The 21615-nt window shown below is 54.6% G+C and overlaps 1 protein-coding gene across 1 annotated transcript; it reads right to left on the minus strand.

Moving 5' to 3' along the window:
• Positions 1-501: 501 nt before the first annotated feature.
• LOC136502276 (squamosa promoter-binding-like protein 15) lies at positions 502-5865 on the minus strand. Its single transcript, XM_066497732.1, has 11 exons — positions 5525-5865; positions 4699-5423; positions 4282-4475; positions 3336-4195; positions 3157-3231; positions 2949-3056; positions 2741-2858; positions 2458-2593; positions 2231-2375; positions 1521-2141; positions 502-1439 (listed from the first exon to the last, which is right to left on the minus strand). Exons 2-11 carry the CDS (start codon positions 5358-5360, stop codon positions 1008-1010), a joined length of 3351 nt encoding a protein of 1116 aa, XP_066353829.1. The 5' UTR covers positions 5361-5423; positions 5525-5865; the 3' UTR covers positions 502-1007.
• Between the last annotated feature and the right edge of the window lie 15750 nt (positions 5866-21615).

Raw genomic sequence — 21615 nt, forward strand, 5'->3', positions numbered from 1 at the left:
CCGGCCACCACCTCCACCTTCAACAGGGACAGCGCACGATACCGCCAACGCTGTGCCCCGTCGGTTTTTTACGTGACAGGGCCACCCAGAATGCCACCAGAAAGTTCGTTGCGACACTGTTTTCGCATAACAATAGCCACTTGAACAAAAAAAATAAAGGAAAAAGTTTACAGATAGTATAGCGGCCCTGATACAAAGTTCTTTGACGAAAACGAATTTCAGACTCCAAACAAGACATACTTGACAATTTTGAGCGAGAATTCAGACACAACTTGATTCAGAAGAAAGTGTGAATGAACAAGATAACGATAGCATCCGGCAGGTATAAGAAAAGAATATAGTAGAAACGTGTAACTAAGCTTCTTCAGAATGGGAACTTATGGTGGATGTCCAATAAACAAAAAGATCCCAGTACACTTCAGATCTGCCTCATTTCTATGTAGCTACAAGTCAAAATGATCGATAGACATATGCAAGCCTCTTTTCATTTACCCCTGCTACTATCTAAAGTCGATATAGGATACATTCATGCTAGAGTACTGTATTTAATACACAAAAAATAAAAAATGTGAAACAGTGAGCAAGATAAATTAAACACCATCTTGTGATACATTTGAACCAAAAGACTCGCGCTTACACCAGCAAAAAAGGAAATCAAGGTTACTTACTCATTATCACCGAACTGTGATTACATCCATCTTGTGGATTACATCTCATCTTGTGGGAGCACAGTTGCTACATCCCTTTCCATGAGATGTGCCAACTCTGCTCAAGCTCCACCTTTGGCACCAGGTTTTGCCAATTTTTTTCCTTTAACTTCCCTGTAGTGCATCCAACATCTCCAGCACCTCACCTATTAACACTTATATTGTACCACTCAACCATGGATGGAAGAGTTTCGAGGAAGCTTAAAACAATCTCCATACCCTCCAAGGCTCCAAAATAGCTCCACACCAACTGCGTGTTAACTTAATAATACCAAAGGCTCAGGTGTCCCCACCATTATATTATATTGTACCATAGTCCAGCCTCTCCCACTTGAAGGATTTACCAGAATTAATCCGCAGCAAAGCTCGCATGAATACACAGACACAGACGCAGACTGCTGCTATAGCAAGCATTGAATGAATATAAGGTCGAGCAAGCAATCCCCTTGACCGCACAGGCTGCCTTAGCACACCAGACTCCAAAATGGCACACTGGGAGCAAGATCTTATTTGCAACGCCTGGACCCCAGATTTTTTATGGTCATCAACATTCCCTAATTGATCCATATGAATGTCATCGCCATTAACCGTTATAGAAACCTGGTTGTTTTTCATGTCCACCAGCTTTTGTGCTACAAGCTCATTATAAGAATTCTGATTCCTTAACTTGGCATATGTTTCAGGAGATTGGCCATCATCGTCTAGTACTGATTGCCAACAGGTCAAACCAATCTGCAGTGATTTATGCAAAATTAGGAGTGTTGATGTGAAATAACTTAAAGCTAAACAGAAATCAAATTTTACCGAGCATACCTGTTGAGGATCGTCTGTCAAGGCATCGACTATATCCTCTGCATTTTCAATGGATGCAGCAAGATGCAACGGAGTTAAACCACCAGGGCCAGGCAAGTTTGGAAGGAAGGGGTAAACCTTGGAATTATCAGGGCAAATTACAACAAACTGTACAAGCAAATGCACCATGCTCCTACTCTTTCTTTTTACTGCTCTGTTCAGAAGATGAATCTCAGCCAGCATCTCCATAGTTTCCTTTGATAGTTCCTCGTTGACCAAGCTTCTCTTGGCAAGAATTTCCAGAAGTGTTTTAGTTAGAGAGCACCAGTCACGCTCATTAGAGAACAGTAAAACATATTTGAACCGTGCAGTTGAAAACTGAATCAAATCCAAATCAGACACATCAGATCTGGAGGACAATGTACATGCAGAAGCCCTCTGAAAGAGCCAGCCAAGTTCATTTAGGAAGTGCAGAACTTGATTCCTTGTCTTTGACTGCCGAGAGTCATGAATCTGACCATCCGAAGAAACATCAAGAACCTGTGAATCCTCGAGCTCAACTTCTAGATTTCTCAACTCCAGGCAAACACTTGAACTTGCAACAATGACAGGGAAGCTGTTACCCCTGAACCTGTTCTCCACCTGCAAACATCAAAAGTGACAGTGTTGATCATCTTACCAACACAAACAACTAGTTTTCATAAAAGTATAGCCTTTGTAATTCTACAAACCTCAATAAAGCAGCGTCCAAGATTAAGATCTGGTTGTCCAGGCAAGTCAAAGGTCTCGACACCTGAATCATCATATATGGTGCCTGGATATGCTGAGCACAGAACTTCCTTGGATATGTACTTCCCTATACTCGTACAATGGATCCTGCATTGTCCAAAGTTCACAAGAAATCATTAAGATGGTGATATTATTGTCATTCCAACAATACTTACAACTCAATACTTACTGTGTGCCAGGAATAGATAGATTGCGGCCTTTAAGAATGAGGGAGGTCTTTCGCCCACCAACAACAGCAATTGGTGACACAAAGGTCAATTCAGGGGTATTCCATGTTCTCCACGATTTCGATAAACGGGTCATTCCTGAAATAAGAGAGTAACCTTGACATCAACCAAAATGAATCAACATATATCTACTATATTTAATAGCAGGCATCAAAGAAAGCTCTCCAATGAGCTGGTGCACAAAAAAATATATATGGTGCGCGCAATTGACTAATTTGCACATACCCGCTTTATACGATACCAACTGGGAGTCGGTTCGAACTAAAAACCTTCCTTTTCTCCAGAAATCCAAATCAGAACTTTGAACTAATGAGTTTACTCTCTGGAGGAGATTTTCTTCAAGCTGCATTTACATCACAGAAATTTCAACATGAGATATAGCGATTGTAGTTGAGTAATAATCTCATAATGTCCAATTGGGTATCAGACTTACCTCATCCCATGCAATAGCCGGCATTGATAGGTACATGGAGAGTACAAGGCAACCAGGGCGAATGTATCCCTCCATTTCAGTAGGGCTGTGTTTGAGCCAATTTACTATCTGCACAAGATAAGAAAGGAGAACAATTTAAATTACAGTCATAATAAACAGGGCAAAACAGGCTGCGATGTGTCTTGATAAAATAAGCAAATGATCATACATCGTCACGAAGGTTCCCAGGTACTGTACTAGGTTCCTTGCCAAACAGCTTGAAAATAATCCTACCGGTCCGGTCCTGTAAAATGGCAAATCAAGATAATACAGGTACATGATTAATATGGTAAAAGGTCTTGGAAAGGTTGTGAAAAAATGTAATTGCAAGCTTCGCGTAGAAACTACCTGTCCATCTGAGTTCGAGGTTGAAGGTGAATGGTCTGAACAAGATGTTGAGGCATAGCAGGACTGGTAACCAGGATTTGGTGGCGATCCATTCTCGATGGGACGTTCTGAATCCTTGAAGAGATCAAGTGGTGGTGCACACCATGCCTGACTTGTGCTAACTTCACCCATTGTAGCATCTTCCCCATAGTCTGTAATATGAGGGTGCCGAACCTCTTCATCAACCGAATGTATGGGGAAAAACTTGCGGGTTATAGGCGGAGAGGATGAAGGAGATCTCTCATCCAGAGGATTACTACTCTCAGAAGATAAGTACTTATTCACTGAGTCCATCTTAGGTCGAATATCCTCCTCAGTGCTGCCAAACAGCTGCAGTGACAAGTATGGTCTAGTCTCTTGTTCTGTCTGCTTGTATATATGAGGTCGGCTTTCGTGTGTGCTGTTGCTTCTCATGAAACCAGCAGCAGGAAAATCACGGGTTGGTTTATCATGTGAATTCACAACAGTTGCTGGCTCTGTTGAATGGCTCTTGCTCTTGTTATTACCACTGCTGTCACTGCTCCCTTGGGACTGAGATGTATTTGTCTCAGGTGTTGAAATTGCAAGGCCAGTTGAAAAAACTCCTAGCAAGTCCATGGTTGATGGCACAGTTTGCTTGTCGATTACGTTGGTCGTCTTCTCCACAGAATCCTGCCGTTGCTCTTGTTGCTCTTGTGAAGCATTCAAATCAACAACTTCTGATGGAGGAGACTTTGCCGCAGGGGTCGTGTTGTTCAATGAATTTATTTTGCTTATAATTTCAACCAGATTCTGTTTATCTGGTATGGGAGGGATGCTAGGCACTTCACCAACGTTAGAACCTGTCATTACAGAACAAATTGCGCAATACTCATTAAAATCACAAAGTCCTCAAATAATATATTGAGTGCGGAGTGTTAGCTAGTACCTTGCAAGCGTGCAATCACTGTAATTAGATTGACAATATCCTGTGTCCTATTTGCTGCATTTTCTTGGTTTCCAGGTAGCAGCAACTGCGAAGCAACATCTGTTGGCTGGGTTTTTCTTCTCCGCCGGTTGTGGCCAGCAAGCCTACGCCGGCAACTCCTCTTACCCTCATCAAACTCCGCGAGCGGGTGAAATCTAAACGATTGACCAGAAGAACCAACTTATTAGTAACTAAAACTCCCACAGCCTACACCAACACCGGCCGTGACCGCACCATGAATCCATGATAGAGAAACATCTCTCTGGCCCAGCAAGCACACACGCCATATCAACCGATCAAATCACAAAAAAAAATAGACACCTAGCAGTAGCATCACAACAAAACAAATCTCAGTTTCCTGCAGTTACTGTCATTTACCTACTACACTGCTGGCAGAAGCGCTGCGCCTGGTTGGCGACGACCGCCTTGGTGGTCTTGCTGTGGGTCTCGCAGACCTTGTGCCTCCGGTGGTAATCCTTGGCGCTGGTCAGATCCGCTCGGCAGTCATCCACCTGGCACATCGGGTAACTCGCGCCACCGTTGACAGTCCCACCGCCCGCCGATCCTCCCCCCGCGCTACCCGGCGATCCGGACCGCACGCGCTTGCTCGGCCTAACAACCGGCTCCTGCCCCGCCGCGGCCGAAGCAGGAGGCGGGGACGGCGACGACGACGCCGCGGGAGCCGTCGGGCTGGCGTCCATCGGGGTCGCGGCGTCCTCCCGCAGCCCGAGCTGGAGGTTCAGCGCGCCGCTACCCCCGGCCCTCGGACGGTGCACCTCAACCGCCTTGGCTGCCGGCTGGGGCTGGCCACCGGCGAGGCGGAGCGCATCGGAGGACGGCCTGGCGGTGAGCGCGCGGCTGTCCCAGTCCCACAGCCTGGGGTTCCAGTTCCCGGCGGCGGCCTCCGCGTGCGCCACGGCGGCGCCGCCGGCGGGCCACGGGTGGCCGCGCTTCTTCGCGGCGGCGGCGTGGGGAGGCATCGGCTGGATCTGGTGGAGGAAGAGCGGAGGGGCCACCTGCGGCCCCACCTCCCTCTGCATCGCTCCTCAAGGTCTCCGGTTCTCCCAACTCAGCCGCAGCCACCGATCCACCTCTAGACGGATCTGCAGATGAGGTCAAACCGATCAGCGGCGCAGTAGGAGATACGAGAGAGGCGCCGGGTGAGACGAGCAGCTGAGCAGTTGCGGAGAAAGATTCCAGTTACCTCTCACGCAAGTCTTCGCGCCAGGTCGCCTGCGTCACGTCACCTCGCGGCCTCTGCAGCCCTCCAGAAATAGGGCCAGAGCAGAAAATATCCCTTCCCTGCCCAGCTGAGTAGTGCGGGAATCGAGCGCGGAGGTTAGGGGTGAAGTGGAGAGGAGGAAGAGGAATGGGCTGCCCGCCCTGATGGCGTGGCTGCGGCGCTGGAAGGAAGGCGTGTGAGAGGGAGAGGCCGCGGGGAATCGAACGGAGAGAAGGCAGCAGCGGCAGCGCAAGGCGGGCCGGGGAAGAGGACCTCCCGCGTGGGTAGCGTCCTGGCGCGGCAACAGGGGGCGGGTGGCGTGCGCCGTGTGCGTGGACGGACGGACGGATGGCAGGTGCGCGTAATTAGCGACCGGGCGCGAGGGCGGGACGGGGAGGAGCAAATCGAGCGCGGTGGGTGGTGGTGCCGCCGGCCCCACCCCACGCCGGGGACGGACGTACGGGGGGCCGGGTGGTGGGGGCGGCGGGCAGGGCGGAGCGAGACGACTGCGAGAGCGATCGCGCGTCGCGGGCACCGGGCACCGGGCACGCGTACCCGTGGTACGAGCCCACCACCACCACTCGTGCTCGTACCGCTGCCCCCCGCGGCGTGCTGCTCCCCTGGCCTGGCCTGACACCCCCAGCGGGCAGCGGTGGCGATGCGTGCGCGCCTACGGAGTACTTTGCTTTGCTTTGCTCTTTTTTACCGTACGGCCTGGCCTGGGCTGGGCTGGGCGTGTGGGGCGCTGCCGCGTCAAAATGGACTCGGATCCTCTGTCGTCGTCGTACGACGGTGCCCTCCGGGTGCCTGCCACATGCATTATTGTACTTGGTACGTGTACTGTAACCATATTTACCACATGCTCTTCTTTTTCACTCCTATTATTATTCCTCACAGACGAGTCTGATCGCTGTTGGTTTCTGAGTTGATAAGTCTGATCGGTGTTAATTTGTTGTGAAAGAAAAATACTGTTGACTGGCTAATAAGCTCTGGCTAAAACCAACAAGTGAACAGACCGTAGAGTCAAAATATGCACACAGCGTTGCAAAGAAGTTACTATTCATTCCTAATTCCATGAGAGGTAATAATTATTCCATCAGTCTAAAAAAGATACAATTATCACATGTCTTGAAGGAATGTGCACCGCTACTACTAAAGGATGTGTGGAATACATGTGTCCCCAAACTTCTAGCGTGAAGGGGGATACAATGTACCACATTGGATGAATCTAGTACTCATTTTTTTTTAGATGTTACTCTATGACATTTCTAAATTAGAAGTCGTTTTTGCATCTCTCTTTTTAGATATATAATGTTATGTATCTAGACATAGCCTGTAACTAGATGCATAGTAAATATATATATCTCTTAAAAAACAAAAACGATTAAATTATAATTTAAAATAAAGGAAGTATTAAAGATGCTCTTACATGCTCTCGAGTGGGGTGATCATGAACCTCACCACAGGTATCCCATCCTGACCTAGTACATGTTTACCCCTTTCACTTTGACCTAATCAGTCCACTCTTCGTGGAAGAGGTTTTCTCCAGCAAATTCCTCAAGCAATATATTATTATATATATGCTTTATAATCGAGCATATGTTGTTGGTCTACACGACTACACATGATATCGACATGGCAATACAATGATACTCGTTGCGTCACTACACCCCGTAGCAAATAGCATCCCAAGCTGCAACGATGCCGTCGGAATAAATGGATCCAGCGGTTAAAAGATTCACCGTATACTCGTCAAAAAAAAAAAAGATTCACCGTATCACGAACATTAGCTTAGGCCTTAGTTTGACGAAATTTTTTGGAAAAACGATATTATAGCACTTTCGTTATTATTTGGCAATTAGTGTCCAATCATAGTTTAATTAGACTTAAAAGGTTCGTCTCGTGAATTTCGTCTAAACTATGTAATTAGTTTTATTTTTTATTTATATTTAATGCTTTATACATGCGTCAAAGATTCGATGTGACTGAAAATCTTGAAAAATTTTACAAAATAAAGTGAAACTAAACGGTACATTAGTTATTTTTGACCTGGGAAAAACGCTCACGCTGACTGCACGACGCTTGCTGATGGGCAGGGGCAGAACGGGTATAGAAATTGCCGTGGTAGGAGCGACGGGACGGCTGCGGGGCCCGCGTCAGGCCTCAATTATTTGTCTTCTGGGAGGAATCCTTTTCCCCGCGGCGGGCTCGCCGATGTCGCCACGGTAGTACGGTCACCCGGTCCATCATCCCGTGCAGGTGGACGCCTGCTCCGCGGCCCGGCGCCGGGGCTCTACGTCCTCGCCTCGCTTTTCTGCCCCGCCGCCCACGGGATCAATGATCAATCTATACGCGGCCGGACGATGCAGCCACCACCCCGCGGCGCGTTTCCCAGGGCCGCGGCGTCCGGAGTCCGGACCCTGCCGCCGCGTCGCCGCAGGCGCCACGCGTGTCACGGACGGAGTGGCCGGGGCTGGCCAGGCCTCCCTCGTGCACCCACGCTCTGGTCCGGTCCTTATCCGTTAACGGTCAGAGCTGATAAGCTGACTGATGATATTTTTCTCTTACAGTAAATTAATATTAATTAAACTTATTAGTCCAGAAATCAATGAAAAGGGTGCCGCTGTACTCCCACCTGTAGTAGAAATAGCAGAGGCTATGTTTCGGCGACGCTGGGGACTGTGGAGGGAACTGGGAAGGATGGAGCGTGGAAATGGTAGAGCAAATGTAATAAATGACTAAAAGTTGTGCCTAATCTAGCCAATATTTGGTCAAAGTGTTTGATGTTACAATTCATTTACAGAGAGACGTTGACACTACATGTATCCTTTGCCGAGACTTGAATCAAGGAGTAAGTATTGCCACTTTGTCTTGTGGATTCTTTTTGTCAATCCTTGTTCCTTTGGCACACCGCGCCTGTTAATAATAAACTGGTTCACTTTCTTTAATATATTATCATCAAAAACTTCCGAGGTGCATCTTATGGATTTCGTTTGGTGTTGTAGTTGTTTGTGTTTTTTCCTATATAAACTTAACCAGAATTAGAGAGTTTCGACCTAGGTCACTAAAACGACTTACAATTTAGAATGAGTAGAGTATTTCTTTTATTTTACTATTTGAAAATAAAACCTTGGTGATGTAGTACAAGCTAGGGACTAATGAAAGTAATCTTTTCTTACAGAAGAAAAGTGTTTGGTTGACCAAATAAATGGTATGCACATTGCTACTTCCAAAAATTAATTTATAGTCTATATCAATAGTGGGACAATTATTGGCAAATTGTGCCATGTGCTAAGATGTCATAGTTAGCCTGAAAGCTAACCCACACATTATCCCAAAAGAGAGGAACGCGTAATAGAGGCATAGAGCCAACACCCCAGCTACGTGTAGCTTGCCTATACGCAAAAACGAACACTTTTGGCCACATATCACCCCATGTCCATACATTATTATGCCACAACCAGTGCTCGTGTACAAAAGTTAGGCATCAACATAGTAGGATTCGGCTTCCCCGGCCCGCCAGAGATTAATTATTTTTTATGCTATTCATATTTGATAGACACTGTTACTTCGTCCGTTTCAAAATAAGTGTGGTTCTTGTTTTGCGAGAAATCAAACGCTTTTAACTTTGATCAAATATATGCAAGAAAATATAATATTTATAGTATATAATTAGTATCATTAGATAGATAATTAAATATATTTTCATAATAAACTTATTTGAAGATATAAATTTTGCTAATATTCTTTTTATATAAACATAGTCAAAATTAAAAAAATGATTCATAATAAAATAATAGCGACACTTATTTTTGGAAATTTTAGGATGAAGGGATCGGAGTACTTCTTTTACTCTAACATCTCCCCCCTCTCCTCTTTATTTTTCTCACATGACACGTGCTATAGGACAAAGTAGCGGTAAAAGTTCACATCCTGAAAATAGTATTTTATTACAAGGTTAAAGACATCTCAAAAAATAGTTAAAACAACTAACTCATAATATATTGTACCCATCTTTGATTCTTTAAAGGCCCCGGGGCCTGATGGTATGCCGGCGGTCTTTTTTAAGAAATATTGGGATGTGATGGGGGAGCGGTTGATTAAGGAGGCACCGGTGGTGTTGAGGGGAGGTCGAATGCACTCAGGTTAGAATGACACAATTATCTCTTGATCCCAAAGGTTGACAAGCCACAGAAAGGTTACTGATCCTCGTCCTATCAGCTCTGCAAAGTGGTGTACAAGGTTGTCTCAAAAGTGCTTGCCAACAGGCTCAGAGAGGTACTACCTGATATAAGTCGCCAGTTTGTTTGGATGTGGCTTGTCGTAGACGATCGTAAATTTTTAGCTGAAACAGTATTTTTCTCTCACACAAACTGTCGGGTACCTTAGAATGGGGTACCCCAAGCAAAACATCAAATGGGTTGCCCAGGTCCCATCTAAAAAATAATAAAAGCAAAAAGGTAAGTCATGGGCCCCTCCCCGTCGCGATCAGGCCCACTGGGTCCTCCTCCTCCTCGCCTCGAGCCCCGAGAAGGAGGTCTCGGCATCCTGGCAAGGCTCCCCAGGGAAGGCCCCGGCAGGGAACGCCGTCTCCGCCTCGCCCGAGGCTCTCCACAAAAGGCCTCGGCAGGAGGCGCGTTCTCCGTATCGCGCGAGGCCTCGGCAAGGAGCCTAATCTCCGTCTCGCGCGAGGCCGCGTTCTCCGTATCGCGCGAGGCCTCTCGCGCGAGGCCTCGGCAAGGAGCATTCTCCGTATCGCTCGAGGTCGGCTCGTCCACGGTCCCTCGCCCCCCGCCTCGGCCGACCCTCCCGACAGCGCGTCACGTCTCATTAATACTTTCAACCACTCCCGCAATCTCAGCCGGACAACAGTTCAACGTCACAGAATGGCCGACGCGACCCGAAGTCGCATCAGCGCCATACCGACCAGGACAGGGCACGGCGGGGATTACCGGCCACTGTGTCCCAACACTATGCCCACGATCAACGCCTGGGACAGGGTATGACGGGGGTTACCGGCCACTGTGTCCTACCACTGTGCCCACGACCCGCCGCCCGCTCGAGGCCTCGGCACTGTACACCAGGGTCTCGGCAGTCTCAGGGTTCGTGCCTGCCGAGACCCCCCACCGCAGTACAAGCCTCGGCACCGACCAGGCCTCAGCCTCGCGCACAATCTGTCCATCGTGGCTTGCATGTTCGCCGCCACGTCTGCTCCGAGACACTCTCTGGGCTCCCACGACGCACAGGACCTGATGTGACGACCACGCCGCCCCTTTACTCCCAGGACGGACTACTCCGACGGCCACGCCGCCACAGGAACAAGCCACAGGGTTCGGACATGCCGCCCCTGTTGGCACGATGCCGCACAGTAATACATGTACTGTCCCTGCCCTCCCTTCAACTATAAAAGGAGAGGACTAGGGCCACTTAGGGGGGGACCGAAAAACACACACGCACACATTCCAGCCGCTTGAGAGCAACGTCTCAGACGGTCTACACGACACCCTACCGAGACCTGGGACTAGTTCTCTCTCTCCCTTAGCTTGTAACCCCCTACTACGAGCACTTCGGTGCAAGGAATACAAGTTCGATCTCTCAGACTGGACGTAGGGTACCGATTGCCTAAACTAGTATAAACCTTGTGTCTCTTTGCATCACCATCCAGAATCGGGAGCACACAGAACAAATTCACTAGTCGGTTGAGGACCCCCCGGTCCGAAATACCAACAGTTGGCGCGCCAGGTAGGGGGGTCTCTGCGTGCCGGTTTCGTCATCCCAGCAGGTTCCGGATGGCAGACCCCGTATGACCATTGCGTCTCGGCACCGTAGTTTGGTTCGGGAGCCTAGAGTTCATGTCTCTAGGGCATGAGTACGACATGGTACTCCTCACTCCCCGAGCCCCACCGTCCGACGATGAAGTTACGCATCGGCAGCCCAGTCGCAGGCGGCGCCCGGGCGGCCGCTCTCGCCGCGCTCGCCAGGCACGACGCGAGCAAGGCCACTCCGACGCTACGCGAACCCGGGGCGGCACGCCACTCCCCGCCGATACCCTACGACCAGCTGTTGGTACGGGGTCCCTGGCTGGGGACCTATCTGGCCTGAGCCTGGACAAAGGGAAAACGTCGGTGGCTTGCGATGGTGCCCAGTCGTCAAGCTCCACTCCACCACTCCCTGGAGAACTGACCTCGGCGGAGCAGAATCCGGCGACGGCACCATCCCCATACCCCTTTGGGTTGAGAAATGCCGCCGTTTCTTACGCCTACACCTACGCTGCTGCTCGTGAGGATCCCTCAGAGCGCTGCCAGCGCTTCGGTCTCGACCTAAGCACCCACGCTGACTCCTCGGGTGAGGACGAGGCATGGCCCGAAGTGGATTTCTTTGGGCTCCACGACCCTGGGACTTTGCGCCAGTTCTTGGCCGCAAGCGATTACTGCTTCGGTCACTCCGACTCTGACGACGAAGGCACTTACGACCCTACTCGCGAGTGTTTTCACATCGGGCTCGGGATGCCGAGGGCAGGCGAAGAGGATGAGGGAACAGGTAGCCGCTCCCCACTTCGTCTAGGGGCGGGCGCCGTCATGCCCCCACGCAATGTCCTGCTGGCCGCACAAAATGAGAACGTCGCTCTTGCACGACCTCAGCGCCCAGACCTAGAGCAGCTCCGTGAGCTCTAGGCCAAGGTCGAGCAAGACCAGCTCCTTTTGCAGTAGCTTCGAGACTCTCTCGAACAGGAACAGCGAGGCCGCGGCGAAGGCGGGGGAGCCCGACGAAGAGCCCGCGATGTGCATCACCGCATCCATGACGACGAAGGGAGCGAGCAACCCCCAGTCTTCAATCGCACCAGCCAGAACATCGCGGCTGCGGCAATGCTGGTCCGCGCAATGCCCGAGCCTTCTACCATGGAGGGGCGGTGGGTCCACGGTGAGCTCCGCGATCTCCTAGAGACCGCTGCGGTTCAGCAGGCCGAGAGTTCCGCCTCCCGACGGCGCGGGGGCGCCTCGAACCTTCTCACGGCACCGCCTCGGCAGGACAGGGAAGCCCCAGCTTGTCCCGAGCCCGACCGAGCGCCAATAGCCCACAGGGTCCCAGTGCTTCTGGACCGCCTCGGTAATCGACGCGAGGTGCAGGGAGACCATGAGGTGGTCAGCAGGCGACGACGCCACGACAACGAGGGGCCCGCTCGGGGCTACCACCCACACCGATGCGGTCGCTACGACAGCGGTGAAGACCGTAGTCCTTCCCCTGAGCCGCCAGGCCCTCGGGTCTTCAGCAGGGCCATCCGCCTCCAACAACATGGCCGAATACGAGGGCCTCATCAATGGCTTGCAGGTCGCCATCGAGCTTGGAGCACGGCGCCTCGACATCCGAGGCGACTCGCGGCTCGTCATAGACCAAGTGATGAAGGAGTCAAACTGCCTCGACCCTAAAATGGAGGCTTACTGCAAGATGGTGCGACGCCTAGAAGACAAGTTCGACGGTCTCGAACTAAATCACGTCGCGCGAAAGTACAACGAGGCCACCGATGAGCTGGCAAAGATGGCCTCAGCACAGGCCCCGGTCCCTCCGAACGTCTTCGCCAGAGACCTCCACAAACCTTCCATCGGCTGCACCTCGATAGCAGAGGAGGGCCCACCTGGGGAACCCATGGCAAAGCCCGACGCCCCCTCTACTGCCGAGACACCCTCGACCGAGCCCGAGGTCATGGAAGTCAGCACCAAGCCTCCGTAGACTGATCAGGATGTGGATTGGCGAGTCCCGTTCCTCGATTGGCTTGATCGGGGGGGAGCTTCCCGACGACCGAACTGAAGCACGATGGCTTGCGCGCCGAGCCAAGACCTACGCCCTCTACAATGGCAAATTATACAGGCGAAGTCCCTCAGGTGTCCTTCAACGATGCATCAGTTCTGAGGCGGGCCAAGCCCTGCTTTGGGACTTACATGCAGGCGCCTGCGGGCACCATGCGGCGCCTCGGACACCCGTAGGGAACGCTTTCCGCCAAGGGTTCTACTGGCCGACGGCGGTCGCCGACGCTACCAAGCTAGTACGCTCCTGCGAAGGATGCCAGTACTACGCTCGGCAGACACATCCCCCGGCCCTGGCCTTGCAAACCATCCCCATCACATGGCCGTTCGCCGTGTGGGGGCTCGACATGGTCGGGCCTCTGCAAAAGGCCTCCGGGGGCTACACCCACCTACTGGTATCAATCGACAAGTTCTCCAAATGGATCGAGGCTCGTCCGATCAATCGAATCAAATCCGAGCAGGCAGTGCTGTTCTTCACTGACATTATCCACCGGTTTGGGATCCCCAACACCATCATCACCGACAACGGGACGTAGTTCACTGGCAAAAAGTTCCTAACGTTTTGCGACGACCACCACATCCGTGTGGCCTAGTCGGCCGTAGGACACCCAAGGACCAATGGCCAAGTAGAGCGTGCCAACTGCATGATCCTACAAGGCCTCAAGCCAAGAATTCAAAACCGGTTGAAAAAGTTTGGCAAGAAATGGCTCGCCGAGCTCCCATCAGTCATCTGGAGCCTGAGGAACACTCTGAGCCGAGCCACGGGATTCACGCCTTTCTTCCTAGTCTATGGGGCTGAGGCCATCCTCCCCATCGACCTAGAATATGGTTCCCTGAGGCTGCAAGCCTATAACGAATAAAGCAACCGCACAACCCGAGAGGACGCCCTTGATCAGCTGGAGGAAGCCCGAGACGTCGCGCTACTACACTCGGCCAAGTATCAGCAGAGCCTGCGGCGCTATCAGGCCCGACACGTACGAGGCCGAGACCTGAAGGTAGGTGACCTGGTGCTGAGGCTAGCATAGAGCAACAAAGGTCGCCACAAGCTGACCCCGCCATGGGAAGGACCGTACATCATCGCCCAAGTCCTGAAGCCCGGGACCTACAAGCTGGCCAACGAGAAGGGCAAAATCTTCACCAACGCTTGGAACATAGAACAGCTACGTCGCTTTTATCCCTAAATTTCCAAGCATTGTATATGTCGTTTCTCGAAATGCAATTAAAAAGCGTTCTTTAGTTGGTCTTTATTTTTTGAGAAACCCCTCGAGCCCACCGTAGGTCTCGGCAGTACAATAAACACAATAAGGGAGACTCGGCTCTGCCTCGGCAGAACCAAGCCTCCCTCGGGGGCTAGATGGGGGACTTCCCCTAGGTCCCACGCACTATTTTTTAGTTGCTTTTCGAAAAAATTCCTACGCCAAGTCTCTAGCAGGCTCTGATGAATCATTTGTAGAAACTCCTTGGACCAAGGTCTGTTTCCTAAGCAAGAGGCCGGTTGAGTCGCGAGACGGCCTACGCCCCCGGGCTACGGCACTCCCTCAATACCTCTCGCTCAAGGGACGGCTTAGGCCCCAAAGGGGTGTTTTGCAAATGAAATCTGATCAGGAGCAGCAGAGGGCAAAGGCTCGGAAACATGAGAAAAACAACTAAGAAACACAAATACGTTAGAAATAAAGGCCTCGACGGCCACAAATGTTATGGTACAAAAATAACCCCTATTCTATCTTTACATAGCCCCCGGGGCCCAGATCAAGGCTCAGGGCCTCCAGCGCCAGCAGATGGTTGGGGAGGAACCACCTGCTCTTCAAAGAGCGTCGCCAGCGCCGTGCCACGTCCTTCCACCGCCTCCAGCAGCTTCGCGACCACCGCGTGGGCCTCCTCGTCATCATCAGGTAGAACATAGCCATCACTAATGGCCGGGAGGTCGACGCCAAGGTAGTGAGAGGAGAAGACGGCCATCGCCCGCTTGACACCCGTGTGTAGCGCCCCTTGGAGTCGCTCGCGCATCTGGCTGTTCAGCGCAATCAAGCGGCTCCCAAGGGAGCTGCCCGACTGAACCCCCTCGACTTCCAGGGCCTCGCAGGCGGAAAGGGCAGCACACTTTAGCGCCTCGTGCTCCCCGATCTCGGTCTCGAGCACCGTCTGCACCGCGCTGGAAGCCTCGGTAGCCCGAATGATCTCCGCCTCTGACTCTGCACCACGGAAAATGGAATGAGGTCGAGCCAGAGAAAAAACAACCTAAGTTAGGGACGGAAGCCCACGAAGCTCACCCTTGGCCTTCAGCTCCCAGCGTCGGGTCTCGGCCTGACAGGCCTCGGCTTTCTCCTTCAACCGCTGGGCCTCGACTCGAGAGGCCTCGGCCACCCTGGAAGCTTCACTCCCCAGCTCTGCGTCATACAAGGAAGTTAGGGAGCAAGCATAAGGGAAAGAAAACAAAACAAGGGGACTCAAACTCACCCTCGACCGTCCCCCTCAAAACCATAGCCTCGATTCGCGAGGCCTCAACCGCAGCAAGGGCCTCGTTCAGAGCGCCTTTGGTCAGCCGGTGCGCACTCTCCTCTGCCCCCAGCTACCCGGCGAGGGCCTTGCTCGAGGCCATCGCTTCTTCAGCCCGGGATCTGAAGGCATCCTGATCGCTGACGGCGCGGGTAAGCTCCTCCTCCAGCTCCTTGATCCGCGTCGCCAAGGGGGCGAGCTGTGTCTGGGCGGTGGCCACCTCGACCTTCGCATCGGCACAGCGAAGGCGGAGGTCTTCCACCTCCGCGCTTCGGGCCGACAGAAGCTCATTAGCATCGGCAAGAAGGCCCCTCTGCCTCTGAAGCTGGTCCCAGATTCCCCTCTCCCGCCGAAGGAAGACCGACTTCCCAAGGGACCGGGTCTCGAGCTCCTGAGGAAGCAGAGCAAAGGTCGTCGATTGCAACAAAACCAAGGAAAGAACAACGTCGCGCGAGAAAGGGAAAACATGAACCTGGGCGACTCCGGGCAGTTCGTCGGCCACCACGGATAGCGCCGTCCATAGCGACCGCTCCGCCAGCTCGCGGTACTGCTCGAAGGTACTCCAGCGCCCGCCCTCGGCCGTGTCCTCAAGGGCGAACAGAGGCTCCCCTCAGGGTCGTCCCGGCTCCGCCACAGTACCCACGGGTGATCCCACCCGCGGGGCTTGGGTCGTACCCGCATGAGGGCCGAGCTTCCCTCATCTAAGAGCGGTGCCGGCTGCTCCACGACATCGGCCTCCTCAGCGCCGACCACCTCCCGTGCCCGGGAAGTATCATCGGAGGAGATCGGATAGACCTCCATCTCCCGGGCACTCTCCCGCAACAACAGCGGGCCCTGAGCCATGGGCACGGCCGAGGCCTCCGCCGCCGACATCTCCGCCTCCTGCACAGACGGCCTCACTGCCGTCACGACGGCTGTGGTGACCTCGGGGGCTCCGGCCTCTACAATCACGGCCTCGGTGGTCTCAGGGGCTCCGGCCTCCGTCATTAGGGCCTCGGCAGACGCAGAAGCGCCGAGCGTGGACACTGCGGTCTCGGCGGTCATGGGCGCTGGGGCCCCCATCGCCTCAGCCCCAGAGGCCCTGGGAGCCTCGGCAACAAAGGGCACGATGGCCCCATCTGACCGTTTAGGGGCCACCTCGGCAACCCTTCCCTGGGCAGCTGGTTCCTGTGGGTCAACCCTCGCCGACGCCGCACCGCACTGGATGGCGGCTTGTGCCTCCGCCACCCAGTGGGCAGAGGAGCCGGGGCTCGCCTTAAGCACTTTAAGGGGCGCCAAGGGGAGGTTGTCCGCAGGCCGCTTTCGACTAAAGAAAATCAACCTACAGGATCAGCACGAGACCAAAAAAGCGAATGGAAGACACCATAACCCCGCCAAAAACACACTTACTTTGAACGGGGCAGCCCCAGCTTCGCCACAGCAAACCTCCTCCGCAACGGCGGAGGCGGCGATAGTGGCGTCGCATCCGTATCCATCGGCGCCGGTCGGTCCTCGGCGGACCCCGGCGCCCCTTCGACCCTCGGCGGGGCCGGCGGCGCCGCCTCCACCGCCACCGGCTCCGCCGCGACCGCCGAGCTTACAGGGCTGACGGTGCGTTTGCCTAACGCCCGTGCCTCGGGCGTGTCGGCCTCGGCCCTGGAGGGGGCCACTGGCGGCCCCGGGTCCGCTTCCTCTCCCCTTGCCGGGGGTGCCGGGCTGCTTACCGACGCCCCGGGTGCCACCTCCTCGACGTCTGGAAGGTGGTCTAGGGGGCCTCGCCCCCCTCGCCCTTGTCATTCCCGTCCGAGGCCTCCGTCGACAACGACGTCGATGGGGATTCCTCTAATGGGAGACCATCCTTCCGTTGCTGACGGCGGCGCTTATCCAACGCCTCGCGCGCAAGGATATGCTTCGTGCGCTTCGCCGCCTTAGCATCCTTCCGCTTCTTCTGCGCGTCGGCGTGAGCGCGGTTGATCGCCCGCTGCCCCGCATCCTCGGGAACGGGCGGCGGGGTGGAGCGCACGTCCCTCATCCCCTGAAGAAACGACAAACACGCATAAGGAAACAAAGGATAAAGGGAGATCGAGGAGGTTCAGAGGCTACAGCGGCGCTCGACTTACCAGCGAAAGGAACCCCCGCGACGGATGCATCGCGAAGGGGGTCAGGTTGCCACCCCTCAACTTCACATCTACCATCTCCCCCACCCGACGGTGAATTTCCTCGTCGGAGAGGGCGGAGGAAGACATCCGGGTGACCTCGACGGGCTCACCCGGCCTCATCTCGAACAGCCGCCGCCGTCGAGCCATCAGCGACAGCGCCCTCCGACGGTGGAAGGCGGCCACGACCACAGCGACGGTGAGGCCATGGTTCCGCAGCCTCGCCAGCCCCTCCAGGAGCGGCTCCAGCTTGGGCTGGTCGACCTTCGGGACGCCCCACTTCCATTTCTCCGGGCAACTCCCCACAATCCGCCCGATATAAGGGGGAAGTCCTCCATTGTCGTTGCGGAGGTAAAACCAACTCGTGTACCACCGGCGGTTGGAGGACGCGAGTTGGGCCGGGATGTAGAGATGCAGGCGGTCCTGACGCACTTGGAGGGTGCAGCCTCCGGCCCTCGATGCCTTCCTCTTGCCCGACGTGCCCGTCGGCTTGGTAGTATGCCCTGCCCGAAACAGGTGGAGCCACAAATCCCAATGGGGAGCGATCCCCAAATACCCCTTGCAGACGGCAACAAAGATAGCTGCCTGAGCGATGGAGTTAGGATTAAAATTGTGGAGCTCCATGCCGTAGTAATGCGTGAGCGCCCGCATGAACCGGCCCGCCGGAACGCCGAGGCCGCGCTCGTGGAAGGAGACGAAGCTCATGACGTAGCCGTCGCGGGGCCTCAGCTCCAGCTCGCCGTACGGAGCAATCCACTCCGGCCTACTAGAGTCTGTCACCGGGCGGAGGAGTCCACCGTCGACAAGCGACTGGAGCATCTCCTCAGTGACATCCGACGAATCCCAAGGATCCGCCTCGACAACAACGACGTTGCCGGCCATGGATGCGATGGAGGAATCGAGTACGGCGGTGAGTTTTTCTCTCTCCCTCCATGCTCTCGCTTTTTTCTCGCTTTCCCCCTAGGCTCGCTCTTCTCTCCTCTTCTTCCCGGCACCCGCGGCTCTGGCGACGGCTCGATGGAGGTGGCAGGCAAGGTAAGACAGGGAGGGGCGAGACTCTTCGGGTATTTATGCAGGGGGGAGGTGAAACGAGCGGGCGATGAAATCGGGGAGGTTTTCCCCGTCCGGCGCAGTTAACCACGAGCCGATTTCGGCGGCCCATGCGCCCACGTCTCCTGCATTAAATGCGAGGACAGTTACGTCCCGTCCATCACGTCGCGCTCGGCCACTACGGCAGCAGGCGTCGTTTCGCCTCCCCACGAAACCGCCTCAAAAGGCGCCCCCCCGCGGCCGAGCCGATAGGGAAGATATTTCCCGCGGCCTGTTCCTTTCACAGGAAGGAACCAGGCTCTGAGCCTATTACGATCTAGGGGTTCGAAGGCTGGACCCCAAAGGGTTTCGACAGCCGCCCTAGGATAACAAAGTCAGGGGCGACTGCGGGCGAGCCTGTATGAGGCCGAGACCCAAATGAGCGAAACGCTTGGGACGCCCAAAGTTGTGTCCGAGACCGACAGGAAAGTATCCGAATGGGATCCTACCATAGGGAGGCACCGAGCCACCGAGGCCCAACGAACGGCCTCGGCACCCACTAGAGAAATCCGCTGGTACTCTTGGAGTGTGTCTCTAGACCGCTAGCCGTCCCCTAACGAACGGGGTTCCGACCTCCACTCGGACTACCCGATAACAGCTCATCGGAAGTGCCACCGCTCGTGCCCATCGAGGGTAGCGAGGCACATTCCACCCCTCCTTCTGAGCGAAAAGGAAGCGCGAGGGTCGCATAAAAAGTCAGGGGAACCCCCGATGGCCTTCTCGCCCTATGCAGAGGCTAGGGGGCTCCTCCTGCAAATATGACAAGACCTCACGACCCGGGCTCACGCCCAAAGAGGCCTTGGCAAACAAACCCTCATGCGCGAGGGGCGTATAAAAAGTCAGGAGAACTCCCGACGGCCCTCTCACGTAGAGGCTAGGGGCTCTTCCTGCAACCTCGCCGAGACCAGAATGGGCTCGGCAAACTAACCCTCTGTCCGAACGAAAAGGACACGTGAAGACCAGGTGAAAGGGCCAGAACACCCAAGACAAAGACAAACAGTCCAAAACCGCCCTAGAAGTTTCACTACAAACACGATAAAAGGGCACCGAGCCCGTTACGGTCTAGGGGTTCGAAGGCTGGGCCTCCAAAAGGTTTCGACAGCCACCCCAGGGCAACAGAGTCAGGGACGACATCGGGGCGAGCCTACGAATGGCCCAGATCCGAGCGAACGGTCGCTCGGGGCGTCCTAAGTCGTGTCCGAGACCGGCAGGGAAGTATCCGAATGGGATCCCACCGTAGGGAGGCACCGAGCCACCAAGGCCCGCGAACGGCCTTGGCACCCACTAGAGAAACCCCCCGGTACTCTTGGAGTGCGTCCCTGGACCACTAGCCGTCCCCCAGCGAATGGGGCTCGGGCCTCCACTCGGACTACCCGCTAACAGCTCACCGGAAGTGTCCACGCTCGTGCCCATCGAGGGTAGCCTGGCACATTCCACCCCTCCTTCCGAGCGAAAGGAAGCGTGAGGATCATACCTAAAGTCAGGGGACCCCTGACGAACCTCTCGCTCCGCGCAGAGGCTAGAGGCCTTTTTCCCTGCAGCCTCGCCGAGACCCCCGCAACCCGAACTTGCACTTGGGGGCTTGGCAAATGCAATAAGAACTACTCGTTCAGACACGGAAATGAAGAAAGCCCCTAGAGGAGTAACTCCACTCCCCCAGGGGCCCGGGGGCTACACCCGGCGGGTGTGCTCGCGTGCACCCACCAGAACCTCAAAAAAAAAAAACCCCAATTCCTACGGAGCAGGTATGGACCCAGCCTCGGCAAACCCTCAGGGGGAGTGCACGCACTCCCCCCGAGGCTCGGGGGCTACTGTCGGGTACCTTAGAATGGGGTACCCAAGCAAAACATCAAATGGATTGCCCAAGTCCCATCTAAAAAATAATAAAAGCAAAAAGGTAAGTCGTGGGCCCCTCCCCGTCGCGATCAGGCCCACTGGGTCCTCCTCCTCCTCGCCTCGAGCCCCGAGAAGGAGGTCTCGGCATCCTGGCAAGGCTCCCCAGGGAAGGCCTCGGCAGGGAACGCCGTCTCTGCCTCGCCCGAGGCTCTCCACAGAAGGCCTCGGTAGGAGGCGCGTTCTTCGTATCGCGCGAGGCCTTCCGCGCGAGGCCTCGGCAAGGAGCCTAATCTCCGTCTCGCGCGAGGCCGCGTTCTCCATATCGCGCGAGGCCTCGGCAAGGAGCATTCTCCGTATCGCTCGAGGCCGGCTCGTCCGCGGTCCCTCGCCCCCCGCCTCGGCCGACCCTCCCGACAGCGCGTCACGTCTCATTAATACTTTCAACCACTCCCGCAATCTTAGCCGGACAACAGTTCAACGTCACAGAATGGCCGACGCGACCCGAAGTCGCATCAGCGCCATACCGACTAGGACAGGGCACGACGGGGATTACCGGCCACTGTGTCCCAACACTATGCCCACGATCAGCGCCTGGGACAGGGTATGACGGGGGTTACCGGCCACTGTGTCCTACCACTGTGCCCACGACCCGCCGCCCGCTCGAGGCCTCGGCACTGTACACCAGGGCCTCGGCAGTCTCGGGGTTCGTGCCTGC

The sequence above is a fragment of the Miscanthus floridulus genome, chromosome 13 (genome assembly GCF_019320115.1).
Source record: "Miscanthus floridulus cultivar M001 chromosome 13, ASM1932011v1, whole genome shotgun sequence".
Classification (NCBI taxonomy): Eukaryota; Viridiplantae; Streptophyta; class Magnoliopsida; order Poales; family Poaceae; genus Miscanthus; species Miscanthus floridulus.